General features: G+C 41.2%; 1 protein-coding gene across 1 annotated transcript; it reads left to right on the forward strand.

The window, feature by feature from the left end:
- The first annotated feature begins 3,421 nt into the window (after positions 1–3,421).
- On the forward strand, positions 3,422–14,214 carry LOC118428006. The gene is made up of 10 exons (XM_035837970.1): positions 3,422–3,748; positions 4,411–4,551; positions 4,908–4,934; positions 5,229–5,264; positions 6,353–6,451; positions 7,027–7,061; positions 7,488–7,548; positions 8,472–8,508; positions 9,064–9,173; positions 13,678–14,214. The coding sequence occupies exons 1-10, from the start codon at positions 3,422–3,424 to the stop codon at positions 13,915–13,917; spliced, it is 1,113 nt and encodes a 370-aa protein (XP_035693863.1). The 3' UTR covers positions 13,918–14,214.
- The last annotated feature ends 812 nt before the right edge of the window (positions 14,215–15,026 follow it).

Raw genomic sequence — 15,026 nt, forward strand, 5'->3', positions numbered from 1 at the left:
TATGTGTGAAGGGGTCGCGAGTTCCCAAGGGAGTACGGGTAATAGGGTGAAGTCTGCCACCTTTGATCGTCTTGCTCACCATTTCAATATCAAGATCAGCAATGAAAGTTTCAAATGTTTTGTTTCCCCCTCTCAGCGAGAAAACAGAAATTACCCACGCACTCGCTCTTACGTTACAGAACGATTACAGTACTGCAACACATGCTTGCCATGTTCACAAAAGCTCAGACATCACTTCTCCATAAAAGTTAACGTTAGCAATAATCACGGATTCAAATACCACGACGGAATGTGGCACTTTCTCTACCTCAATATAGTATACTATACTTCTATATAGCCACATGTCAGTATACTGCTACAGGCTGTAATGGTATATCACGTACAGAGGTCACAGTGCACTCATTATTGCCACATCGTACAGTTCAGTGTAATGAATACTCACGCAATCCTGGTGGGGAGGGGGGGGGGGGGGCGGCTAAATGTTGGGATTAGTGTCTCTCCTTTATATTAAATAGATCAGAATCTATCTTCTGTGTCCTTGTGTAGCGTTCAAACTCTGAAATGTAGTACAGCAGCAACATGTTCTGTCATAAGTTGGCAAATGAAGACAAAGTACAAGTCATTCTAGTAAATGCCATGTATTCAGTCTCCTCACAGTCAGGCTTGTCCACTGTGAAATAGACATGGTTTACCTTTATTATGCCCACCAATGTACTACAAGGTGTTATATACCTTTCTTCTCTGTGAAAGTAGGACGAATTCCAAATGAAGAACGTACCTCACTGAGAAGTTTTCAAACCTCGTCTTGCATGTAATACAGCATAACAGACAGCCTGTTGCAGATAAACATGTACTCAAAACAAAACATGGCAGAAAATGTGCACTGTATCTCACCTGATGAGGTCTTGACATCTTGCTGAGGCCAAAAATGTACCATTTAAAGCAGTAAGAAACGACTTGAGACAAACAGCAATGTTGCTACATTGTTCCTGTTAGTAAAATGAGCCTCTGAAAGTAGGCGAGGTTGGGTTTTCCCCGTATGACTCACACAGTCATATGATCAGGGTATTTCCCAAACCACAAAAACCCGGGGAAGTCCCAAACGGGGAATTTCCCGCCAAATTAGGCATTTCCCGCCCCCGAGGATTCCCCTGGCTCGTCTGACCAATCAAGACGCCGGATTTGCCTTACATACGGGGAATTTCAGTCAAAATTTAGACACAGGTTCTCACTTGTCGCCATGGAGTGAGCTGTGCTGGACGTGTGCTCCAAAATATCGTCTGCAAGTCAGCTATGTCTTCAATTTAGGCGGTTTTCTGTCAGATTTTTGTACCTTTGTGCAACGCTACTTCGAGAGTAAAATCTGAAGATTTCCAGCGACAAGTTATGGCTGAAAATTTTTGGTTGTTGGCGGTGATAACTCGGTGACAGAACACAGTCACTGCTGTGTGTCAATGTCCCATTCCAAACGAAGGTAAGGGTGGAACTCAGAGTGTAAGTATATTATTGCTAGCATGCTGTACTTGAAGTTGAACGAACATTTACTGTGCTTTAGATAGATACCGTGTATAGTTCGTATACCAGAATTTCAAATTCGTTTGAATTTTACTGAATATTATAGCACGCGAACTTTTAGTAAGAAGGGTTTAAAATGGATTTAGGTGCATTTGAAGTACTAGAATCTTCTTCATGACCTGGTTAAAAATATTCCTCCAAGCGATACACAATACTAAGGTCTGGCGGGAAGAGACATCACAAGAACAATTTGATGTGGAGGTCAAGAATATTGATATTCCTGGAGTGACCATTGAGGATGATATGACCTTGAACTTGCTGGAGGTCTGACTCTGTTATCACCTTGGACGAGACCGCCATAAACATACCAGAGGTATGACTTTGCATTACATTTATTTCCTCTAATATAACCTCATAGCTGCACACATATACACACATGAACACACACACACCTTCATACATCTTTATGCACACACACACACACACACACACACTATATTTAGAAAGAAAAATTACACTATAAGTGAACATGATTTTATCGAGCGAGTGAGACAGAGAGTGAGTGAATGCGAGAGGAGGTTTTTATGTTGCGTGTGGGAAGGGGACTGGCGACTTTGCCTATCCATCTTTTCTCGCGACGTCTGCTTGGATTTCAAATTTAGATGATCTCGTGCAAAATCTGACAAAGTTGCGTTTTGCCCCGCGTCCAGAGGGTTCATTCACTTCAGTTTCTCGTGTCGTTGGCCGGTACCGCCCAGCAAAATTGCTTAGCGATTGTTTAGCGCTAGCGTTTTGACCCCGCGGTATTTTGCAGACCTTTGAAAAGCCAGACAGCCCACTGACACCCCCGGGGAAAATGTCTGTAATACATGAATATATTACTGTTGATTCGCTGTACAGTCAAACGGACATACGTACCACCTGGCCAATGTGATCATTTTTTGGTACCTTAGATCATTTTTCCCATTGACCGAATCTCCAAGCAGATCCTACAGTGGCATAAGATAGTACTAAAACCTGTATCCAGCCTCGGAGTGTGCATTGACGAAAGGTGGTCAAGGAACTACTAGTCCGGCTACACTCCTTCGTCAGCTTTTGATACTATCTTATGTCACCGTAAGATCTGCTTGGAGATTACCATTGACCCAAACATTATGAATCCTGTCCACAGTGACCACCTGTCCACATAGGTCAGATTCAATCGGTCTGCTGACTGGTCATATTGGGTAGTTTGGGCTGATACACCCTTGGCAACTGCGAGCCGCCATGACCAACTGACTCGCGCCCAGCTTTTATTTTTCGCTGACGATCAATTTACAACAACGTGGTTCTTCAAAGATTGGAATAAAAGACGACAACACATTATTTTCTGTCATTTGACAAGAATATGCCTTATGCAACAGGTCAAAGTTCCTACCTAGTCTGGAGCCTAAATTGAATACATTATCTGTTGACATGAAAGCTGTTAGACTCTTTGCAGCGATTGGTCATAGTTAGACCTCTGTCCTGCAAAAAGGTACCCTGCACAAGGGGAGGAGTTTCAAAACTCTTTTGATCGGGCCTCAGAGGCGTTCCCAGAAAACTTCGCCCTCTTAACCAATCGCGTGTCAGAAAAGTTTTGATTGACGTGTGAGGGGTCGGCGGGTGGGCGTGGCCTCACGGGTCACTTGGTCTCCCGCCAGAATCTCGTGCATAATCAAAACACAACAACTACCAACTCCTCGCGGTGACATTTCGCCGTCCGCTATTAAACTTACGGTCCCCACTGGTCGAAGTTGGCATATGGTGTAGGGTACCCGCTCCTTTTGCCTTGCCTAGTCTACCAGTTATTGCAATGACCGTAGCTCAAGTCGTTGTGGCGAGGAAGCCTGAGAGGTGTTCCGGCCAGTCGGACACTTCAGTCGGGATGGCGGACTCTCACAGCTCCCCATGCCACTGCGCCCATGCCGCGCAGAAGCTGGCCGTCTTCGCCGCCTCCATCGCCATTTTCTCGCTCCTGTGGGTCGCCTGCGCCACCGTGTACGTCGTCTACGTCCAGCACGAGTTCGACCGGCAGCTGGCGGAGGTTCGCCTCGGCTGTACCCCTCCTGACACCCCGCCGGTGCCGACTGGACCGCTCCCCGACGTGGCGGCCTCCTGGGATGTCGAGCGCGGGAACCGCGAAGTCGAAGGCTTCGTTTTTGAAGTGATGGCCACAGATAGCGAAGAACATACGGACTACCAAGATGCTGAGGTAAGCTTCTAACGTTCATGTTTGCACTCATGCTGAACTTTGTCTCCCGCAAGAGCACTAGACATACTAAAACCTACAGGATAAAACTCCTTTTTAACGTGCTAGACAGAAGATTACGAACTCAGGAAGGGAAGCGCCATGTGACATTTGGAACATGTAAAAGTCGGAAGCCTTGCCCCAAAGCGGGCCAGCTGGAACACTATTTACATAATCCGCTAGACATGTTTAGAAGCACAGTTACGCGGTACTGTGTCCCAAAGGTCGTAGTAAAAGAACAGAGGTTGGGTTTGCAACTAGTGAACGAAATAGATTTATTTCTCACCTTAGATCGCTGTTTTGTACAGTGAAATCCCTTCAGACACGCCCCTTCGCGTTGCAATGTCAGGCCCGAGTGTTGCTCCAGGCGTTTTGAGAAGCACCGAAACCTTGTTCTTGGAACGAAAGTTTTTTTGTGAGGAAAGTTTCGGAACGGGTTTTTCGGAGAAAAGTGCGTAGGCTTGTCAAGGCCATCAATTACATTTTGTACGCTCGTTGTATCGTAGAGTAAATACTCGCCTTTGTCATAATAGGTACATTGACGCTAATTGGATTTCCATTACGAATATACGTGGCAAAAGGACAAGTCTGAAACTACAAAGTTTTTGAACTTGTTTTATTTGAAGGAGGAAGATGAGAATGAGATGGTTCAGAGTTTGGTCCGCCGGTCGGCAGAAGGTGCCGAGGCGCCCACGGAGGTGTCCGGGAAGAAGAAGAAACAGCGGCGGTGTAAGATGGGATGCGCAGGTACGCTCCAGGCTTCTCAAGTAACGCTAGTTCTCCTTTATCCGCGGAATAATCTATATTCGTTGTATTGAAAAAACGGTATTGTTATGTCAAGTCGATGAAGGGTTGTTTGAAACTGTATTTTTTAAGATGAAATTTGCAGTATTCATCTACTTGATACCCCCTAAGTAACTAGTTTGAAAATATAATGGATATAGGTTACACAGATAAAGGTGAACTAGCGTTAGCAGGATTATGCGTATGCACCCAAAATTCAGTTTAGTATCTTCGTGCACCCCTAGATCTACTTTCACTTTAGTCATGTTGGTTTTCCATTTGCAATGATTGACTTCTGTTCAATGAAAAATTTATCTGAATTGTTCTGTCCTGTTTATAGGTCCACCTGGCCCAAAGGGAGATCCAGGTAAGGTCTTTTGCTATTTGATGAGTTTTCATATTTCATGCAAATAACCTATTTTTCATCAGCCAAAATTGTGTCATGACATCACATCATAAAATGATATTTTCACCTCACTACAGTTGTTATTTTATTTTGAAAGCTTGAACACTCATCAAATGATAGTTATGATTTAAATCATGGCACTGAATCTTTTGGTAGTCATGGCAACAAACTAATGATGGAAAACTGAAAGAACAAAATACAATTTATTTATTTATTTTTGTTTAGAACTGAGTTTTTGTGTTCTTTGGTTGCCAGGAAAAACTGGAAGGCGTGGCCGAAGGGGCTTACAAGGTACCAACCTCTTGGTACAGATTATGTGTGTTTTCTCCTTCTGATTGATTTCACCCCTATTTTCACTATGGTACATCCATTGCCACTTGTAGGAATTGGCTAAAATGGATGAGTCCATTTTTAATGGGGGGTTGAAGCTATTTCAGAAAAGTCCAGCAGCTTCCAGTCAAACAAACAGACATTCTATGGATTATTCCATTACAAAGTATCTGGAGGGGTAGACCAGTCCTGTATGTATTTCTAAGGAGTGTCAAATATTTCTTAAACCTCCATCTTTTCTCTTAAGCTCTCACTCAAAAATAAGCCCTTTTAAGAATACATCAATGTAAAAGGAGAGATCATACTGAAAATGTGAAGCGTTAACTTTCTTCACACATTTCCCTAAATGGATAAATCCAATACCAGCTATCCCTAGCAACGGAAACGTGATTTCCACCCAGCAAATTCCATCCTAATCCTGTTGTTTGACAGTACCACATATATGTTGCTATGTCCGAGTGTTGTGTGTGACTATCCACGAGCATACTCAGTCAAGCCTTAACTGTTGGGTGGGCAACAAATCATTTTACCCTGCAGGAGGCAATGATGTAGACTACACAGACTGTGTGGTCACCCAGATAGAGACTCAATACACGCCATTATTCATAGCAGAAAATAGATACATTGTAGACAAAGTTGTCCCTTTCATACGAAAAAGGGGACCAACCCCCCAAATAGAGAAAATGGAACGGTACGGGCCTTTCCTATACAACTCTTTTCATAACTGTCTCTTTTTATTCTATTGTGGAAGAGCTAGTATGTTTCAAAAGAGCTAGAGCACATATACAGCAAATGTCTGTAGTTGAATGCACAATTATCATGAATGCACAATCATTTTAACCAAAACTACCGAGTCAATGATTTGACCCTAATCACGAAAAAGTTTCAGCCTAAAAAATGCGATTTTAAAGAATCGCCAACCTTAACAGTGAGCATTTACTTTATTAGATTATGAGTAAAATTGTATTTTAAAACAAATAACGTTACATCTACACATTTTAATTGCATACATGATCAAACACATTAAATTTGCTCCTTGTTTTCTCCAGGTCCACCTGGCATACCCGGTGCCCCCGGCTTACCTGGAGAAGTTGGCCCAGCTGGACCAGTGGGACCGGAGGGGGCAAAAGGAGAGGTCGGACCACCAGGTAGTCTTCATATGTTAGCTTAACTAGTTAGGCTGGGATCAGAATAGTTATAGTTAAGTTTATTGCAATTAATTGCAGGTAACATGAGAGATTCATACAGTGTAAAAGCAATATCACAAGTGTCTACTCTAGTCTAAAACTAGTAAAAGGTAACTCTAGATCCTGGATTATTAGGTGTATAGGCAAGCCTGTCAAGAGAAAAAATCTATGTGTAAATGGTGGTTACTTTACCTGACTTCCGTCCTGGCCCATTTCTTCATGCAGGAGGTCGCTTGTACTTAAGACGTTATATAGACTTATATATATATATATATATATATGTGTGTGTGTGTGTGTATAATGCACTTGCTTGTACAGGTTTGACCATATTGTAAAATTGCATTGTAATGCAGTTTTATTTTGATTCAGACTCAAGTATCGATCTGTCGTAACAAGCCTTTGTTGTGACTTGTTTCATATTGTTTTTCTAACTTATATCTTCAAGATCAATAGAATCAATTGTGTTTTTCCCAAACTTCTACAATAACTCTAGCTCAGTCACATGATGTTGATCTTTTACTGGTGTATGATTCCAGGGGCGAGGGGTGAACCAGGGGTGCCCAAAACAGATGTAAGTACACAAACCTGGTTGCTGCTGAGATACTTAAGATAATCTTACTTGTCTCCACTATTGACTAGTACACATGTATTATGTTTAAAGCTAATATATTGCAACAACAATCAAATTGTATTGTTGGAAACTGATGTCTTCATAAAAGATTCAGGTAAAAAACAATATAAAGAGAACAATTGCAAAAGATCATGTCATTAACATTTGTCACATTGGGTATTGTTTGTAATTTTTAAGGATCATAGAATTACATGTTGTGTATTATGTTTTAGAAGAATCAAGCAACAAGCAAGAAGGTCATGCAAGTGTAAGAACTAAGAAGCCAAAGTGGCATGCACCCCCCCCCCCCCCTGCGGCAGTAGTATAGTAGTATAGTACATGTAGATAGAGTTACATTTTGTAATGTTGGCATCTTATTTATTCTAGACGTCCTCCTCAGTTATCCATGTGCAAGGTGCGGTTGACTCTGCCATTTCTGCTGGGGCAAGTAAGTACTGGAGGCCAGACTAATACATGTATAGTAGAGCGCAGGCTTCATAACTAAAAATACTTAAGCAACCTGCATGATACTGAATATTACATTTAATGCTAGTTCACCTTTATCAGCAGGGTAACCTATACACATTGTTTTATAGAGATATCAATTATTAACAAGGTTATACACATTTCATAAATAACGCATTTTCTAAGTCATCACATCCTACCACAATATGTTATTGTACACTACATTATCAGTATGTCCATTCTAACCATAATGGTGATCGTTAGATTTGCTTGAAATCTAATAACATGACATCAAGGGTGTAATATAAATGTTCAAATCCCGCTGTTCCCACTATTGAGGAAGCAACCTGCATGATACTGAATATTACATTTAATGCTAGTTCACCTTTATCAGCAGGGTAACCTATACACATTGTTTTATAGAGATATCAATTTCACGTACTGTGGTTTCAAGCTGCAATATTTGTCTATGTTAAACATACAGTTGTAATTCAAAAACACCATCCGTCAACTTGATATCCCTTACACCCTGTTTAGAAAAAAACCGGATATAGGCTACCCACGGATAAAGGTGAACCAGTGTTACATATGCAGACTGCTTTTTTTAACTGCTACAGTTCGTTAGGAGCAAAGTGGGAGAGAAATCTATATTTCATTCAGTCTGGCTCTCCAGGGAGAATATCTAGAAGCAAAAACCTGACAGTTTATTGTTTGAAACTTTGTTTATTCATGACAGCCTCAAATTGGTCTGCATGCTATTTGCTTTCTTTCACATCCAATCAGAGAAAGAAGAGAAAATCAGCTGCTTGTAATGGTGGTTTTAGAATTATCAGGTTTTACTTCTGTTGTTTTCATTGTTCAAATTTACTGTCTTTGGTTCTTTTTCTTTTGTTTTCTTAACTGTAGGACAAAACAAAGGAGAAGTCAGACTGGATGAAAGTAAGCATACTTCTGTAGACACCAAAACATGTGGATCAAAAGCATGGACTACATTTGATCAACTCAAATCACTAATTTGTCATCTGCAACTTACTATACAGTACCTATATGTAGTTACTGCACTTCTTCCATCAATTACTGCTAATCTAGCTAAAATGTAGAATAACTTCATAGCACAACAATCAATGTATCAACAACAAACAATCAACAAATGTACTATAGCATATGTATGATAATTTTGCAGCTTCTATTCATAACCTGAAGATATGCTAATATGAAACCATAAGCTACAAGCTATGACATTATTCAACAATCAGATAACTTCATTCAGTCATACTCGCACGCCATTTGCAAGTCAACAATTAAAACATAGTGACATGTATGGCAATGGGTTAAAACATAATTGAAAAACTTTTAAACACTAGGAAAAAATATAAATGTATGGGTTTTTGCACTTTAATGTGAGCTGCTGAATGTTAGTTTCAACTCTGTTTCAACTTAGCTGATTAGTTTTTATCTAACTATAAACCTGATATCTTTGATTCTATGCATGTTCCAGCTGGAAAAATGCAGTACTGGCAGCAGGCGGTGAACACTGGCGGGTACACACTACACGATAACGGGGAGATAGAAGTACACGAGGACGGGTACTACTTCATCTACAGCCAGGTGAGAATGCTTTAAGACTCCTTCAGGTGTGGGACGGATGGGGCTGTGTACCTAATACCTGTGAAATTGTTCAGGTACAGGTCCGGACCTGATCACCTGGTTTATACCAGTCCTGTACCTGTAAAATTGTTGAGGTACAGGTCTGGACCCGTACACCTGGTGTACCTGGTACCTGTGCCTGTGAAATTGTTCAGGTACAGGTCCAGACCTGATCACCTATTGTATACCTGTACCTGTGAAATTGTTCAGGTGCAGGTCCAGACCTGTACACCTGTTGTACTTGGTACCTGTGAAATTGTACAGGTATAGGTCCGGATCTGATCACCTATTGTATACCTGTACCTGTGAAACTGTTCAGGTACAGGTCCGGACCTGTACACCTGTTGTACTTGGTACCAGTACCTGTTCAAACTAAAACACAGCTGTTATTGTACCTTCCTTACCTGAAAATTGTTTAGATACACAGTAGGGGTGGGTACCTGTACAGAAAATTCAGGTTCAGGTACAGTTCAGGTCCAGAGGATCAGGTCCAGGTCTGGACCTGAACCTGAACCGTGATTCGCTGTAAAGGATTCTGTTTGGTGGAGTATCCATAAACTTAGGTACCTACCCCTAACGGGGGCCGCCCTAAGACGGTTCCCGTCCTAAGACGGCACGGATTTTTTGCTGATCTTATTATCAATAAGTACACCGTGTTTGTTACCACTGACTATGCTGATTACAAAGGTAAATAAACCAAGTCCATGCACACAGCTTTAATTTGCATTCAAAGTATACTTTAACATATTTACTTCATGTTTAAAAAAAAACAGAATTCTAACAGCAATGTTGACAGTGCTGAATCACTGCGGTCACCGGCCTCTGCGTATTGGCGGCTCGTGTCGCTAACTATACGAACTCTTTCAAGCAGTCACACAACGCCATGATACACATAAATAAAGCTCCATAAAACACTATGAATATGGGTCTTCAAATGTTTGTTGAGTAGAAAAGCAAGCAAAAGGAAGCGACATAAACATTGCCACCATTGTACTCCCAAGGGAGTGTGGCCGTGCAGGTGGCAGACTAGAGAACGCTCCAAAGATTTATTTGACTGTAACATATGATTCGTGCTGTCTATGAAAATAAGACTTGATAGAGAGATGTAGATGATATTTTTATATAATCAGACAGAGTTTTGTTGATGTTGGCGGTGTCGTTTTATCGTAATGGTTTTTTTAGTCGGGCATTCACAATCAGTGCATTCAGCCCATTGCCCGTAAACACATCAGCTGGATTGTTCTAGGTACAGCCTTCCTCATGTGAGACAAGAAGTACATACAGTCACGATTTTACTGTCAAAAGAAAGCTAAAATATCATACTATTAATTTTTTTCTGTGTACTTAAATTTACCACTGACTTCTGAAGAGAGCAAAATGTGAAAAAAGCGTACCGAGTTAGGCACACTGTCCAGCGTAGCACAAAATTGGAAGGTTACATACACGAAATTGTCTCACAGTGTTTGCCGCTTGTAACACACAGCGCAAAAGGTTCATGAACCACATGAATGCATTTCTTATTCAAGTATGTTGTTCAAATCTATGTGTAAAAAATTCAGTCATCAAAATTTGACCACTCTCAGGCAACTAGCGATGGAGCGCCATGAGTTTGAGCGCAAGAAAAAGCGTACCGTGTTGGGGCACCTCCCGTTAGTAGTAGTACACAGCCCTTTTGATGGGCTTGTCAAACCCTGGTCACTTTTTAGACTCGACAAATAGCACATAGTTGGGGGCAGTAGGCTTGGCATGTGTTGTCAGGTACACATTTAGTACTTGAAGTAGATAGACTAGACTATATTTCATTTCAAATTTGCATGTCATACTGTGTGTTTTCTTGTATAAATAATTTACATTTTGCTGTTATATTTCACCATAAATGACTTGAGTTTGATTTGCAGATTTTGACAGTATGTTTGCCTGCCCTGTATGCTTTGTTGCCATAGTGTGTGGTAGTAGATACATCTATGTACCCATAACACTGCTAACAGTACAGTAATAGCACATAACTATACAACTGTCTCCCCCCTCCCAAATCCTACCCCATTTAACATAGTAAGTTTAAAGCAGTAGGAACATGTACTGATGGTCTGACGTCTTTCCAGCATGTTGCAATACTACTGAATATGTTATTTCATAGACTAACCTCATCCATTTGTTACAAGTTTCAGTTTCAGTTTTGTCTGCATGGCTCATTTGGCAGGCAACATTACACTGCAAGCATGCATCCATTATGACTTATCCACCCATATAGGTGACTGTTGATAGAAATTTTAGACTCCCTCTAAATTTGTTTTTGCCACTACCTTACTTTAACCACCAATCTAGCATCTTACAAAAAAACATGATCTATCCTACCAATGTATCCTCCATGACTATAATCTTATCATATTATTGCACAGTTTGTATACAGACTTCAAATCTAATTTCACATTTCTGCATGTTTCAGACTAAACACTACTCTGAGCACTAACCATGAACCATTCCATTTTCTTTCCTAAAACATTTTAGTGTGTATCCTCTTTCCATATGCATATCAACTTCTGGTGTAATTCTGGTGACTGAAAAATGACTCTTCCTTCCTACACTGTTGTGCATCCCCCTCCCCCTTTCTCTTTTACTTCCAGGTCATGTACTATGACCCCTCTCTCATGATGGGTCACAAGGTCATGGTGGGCGCCGACGAGTTCCTCCGCTGTTCCGAGAGCACGGTTGCCCCCGACAACCGCTATAACACTTGTTATATGGGCGCGGTGAGGCGGGTGAATGCTGGGAGCTCCGTGTGGGTCAAGACGCTGAACCCCGACAGAGTGATCGAGCTACAAGCGGAGACAACCTACTTGGGGATTATCTTGCTGCAGAGTCTCTGACATGCCTGAATCTTGTTTCCTGTCTGTCTGTCTTTTTCTTGAGCCAAGAATTCATTGAGCAGAGCAGTTGTTGAATTTGATAGGAAAGTTTGTGTGGTTTTTGATAGGGGTGGGTACCGATACAGGAAATTCAGGTACAGTTCAGGTCCCAAGGTCCTGACCTGAACCTGGACCTGATTGTCTGTGAAATCTTGTGGATGGGTGATACTCAAAACAATTGTCCATTTCACTAGTACATCTGTAGTAATCTGATAGAGTATCCTCTGACATGCCTGAATCTTGTTTCCTGTCTGTCTGTCTGTTTCTTGAGCCGGAAGTTCAAAAGTGGGGGTTTCATTTTCAGAAAACAAAGCAGAGTTGTTAGGAAAGTTTCTGTGGCTATACTTACTCAAGCTGCAGAGCCTTTGATACAAGGTTCTAGCCAGCATCTGTCTCTCCGTTCTTTGATGGAATTTTGCTGCTGGGGATGGACAAAAATTTCGCCCATTCTGTCCCCTGTGATGGACAAAAATTGGCTTGTAAAGATTCTAATTTTTTTCATGAGTCAAGGCTAAAAAAAAATATTGGATTTCATTTTCAAAAATGAGTGGAAAACTTGTTGATATTGTTGGAAACTTTGGCATGGGTATCAGTTTATTCTAAAGCAAATAAATCTGGATTGCAAGAGCTGGACATGCCTATTATTTTCAGAACATGAAACCCCTGCAAAATGCATTTTGTTTTGTGCCACAAAAATTAGAGTGAGGGGGGAATACATACCGTTCATATCTACTGTACTTAGTTGGATCGTAGCTCATATGGATATGATATAGCATGCATACCTGTGAGGGCTTGATAATCACTCAATGAAATCCCCAAACAAAAGTGCAGGTCCCAACTTTGTGTTTATTCCAAGGAAAGTTACTGTAATGTTTCAGTGAAACTAAAACTGCCTGTCACCACACTGGCGATGTGACCTTTGACATTCTGACAGATCAATGAGTATTATGGGATTGCCAAAGGTCATGTTACACGATGTCATGTGATTGACACGACACAATGTCGTCCGGGAGAGGTTTGTTGTGTTGTTACGGACCCGAGGTCAAAGTACAAACCAGGACCGCACAGCTGGATAAAAACAACTCATCTAATATTGGTCACATTAAACATATGAGGCCCTATTTTTCAATATTTTAATGAAATCATGTTTGAGACCCTACATTTTAACTTCTTGTGCACTGAATGACTGGGTTGTAATACTATGATATACCAAGGAAGTTAAAAATTTAACCTCCTTGGATATACTAGATATTATGATCACTTTATTTTTGTCACAATTTACAGAGAGACTAATAGCCTTTAAAGTTAGCAGCAAAAAATGTACAGGGTGTTTTCAGATGTAGTCATATTCTTGGCCATTTTTACCATTCTTCTGTTTGTAGATATTCACTTGGAGTTGACAAACCAATATGGTTATAGTCTGTGAAATGATATTCTGTTAAAGGGACCAGCAACTGACAGAAAAGTGTGGACTGGACAGCAACAACAGATGTGATCACAAGTAGTTTGCCCCAAAAGTCGGCACCATCTGAGTTTCTCGCTTTGCTGCCTTTACCCAGGTGTTATATTACGACGCCTCAGCCTTCATGGGCCACTATGTCATGGTCAATGGCATGAGTTTCTTACGCTGCACCGCGACGACGGTCTCTCCCGAACTCAAGTACAACACGGGCTACGCCGCTGCCGCAAGACGGCTACAGGCCGGAGACAGGGTCTATGTCAAGATCGCGTATCCAAACCGCATCATCGACATGCATGCAGACAGCACCTACTTTGGGATGTTCAAGTTTAGCGATTAGAGAGTCTTTAGATGATCATATAGAGTTTAGGAAGACTAACTCCTCCTTGCCACTACAGGCTGCAATTGCTAAGGAACTGAGGAGCAACAAACTTCTGATCATAAACAAATTTGATAGACAAAGAACAAGGTTTTGTATATTTTTTTCTGTTTTGTGGTCTTTAAGTTAAACTTTTGCATTGTACATCATCGTAAATGATAAAATCAATGATCACACAAGTCCAAAGTTTTGTTGCTCAAAAGTTGCTCTGCGATTGCTGTCTTGTGGAAAGAGGGCCTAAGACAAGATGAAACTCAACCATGCAGTTATTGTGACAGTTTCTTTTTCCTTGTTTGTGTATTTTGTACAGGTGTTGTTCTATGATCAGTCAGCGTTTGTGGGCCACTATGTGAAAGTCAACGGAGTGAGTTTCCTCCAGTACCGAGGCGTGACCCCCTCCCCCCAACTTAACTACAACACAGGCTATGTGGCTGGGGCGAGACAGATGCATGCTGGAGACAGAGTCTATGTCAGCACCTTGTACCCAAACACTGTTGTTGACATGCACTCAGACAGGTCCTACTTTGGGATGTTCAAATTCAGAGGAACGTGACCAGAAAAAAAAACACCAACTTGTAGGTAGCAGGAGTTCAAAACAGCTCTGATTGAAAAGAAAGATTCCATCCAATGTTGTGTTTCAAATGTCTTTCTGCCTAGGTCTTGTATAAGGCCCCTATCGCCCTGGTCGGTCACTCTGTCAGGGTCAACAACGATGGAGACAGTTTCTTGAGGTGCACAATTGCGACAGCTTCACGCCAGAACCCCTACAACACCGGGTATGTGGCAGGGGTGAGACAGATACATGCAGGGGATAGGGTATATGTGTATGTGCTGTATGATAACACTGTGATAGACTTGCACCCTGACAGGACATACTTTGGTATGTTTAAGCTAGGTGGGGTTTAAAGGGTTGTAGAAGTATAAAAATTACTGATTAAAAATTTCCATACTTTGGCAAGTTTTAGTTAGGTGGTGTGTGAAGTACAGTACAAAAAATACAGATTAAAAATTTCCATATTTTGGTTTCCATATTTTGGCATGTTTAAGCTACTAAGGTGTGACTTGAAAGG

Source organism: Branchiostoma floridae, chromosome 12 (genome assembly GCF_000003815.2).
Source record: "Branchiostoma floridae strain S238N-H82 chromosome 12, Bfl_VNyyK, whole genome shotgun sequence".
NCBI classification, from domain to species: Eukaryota; Metazoa; Chordata; class Leptocardii; order Amphioxiformes; family Branchiostomatidae; genus Branchiostoma; species Branchiostoma floridae.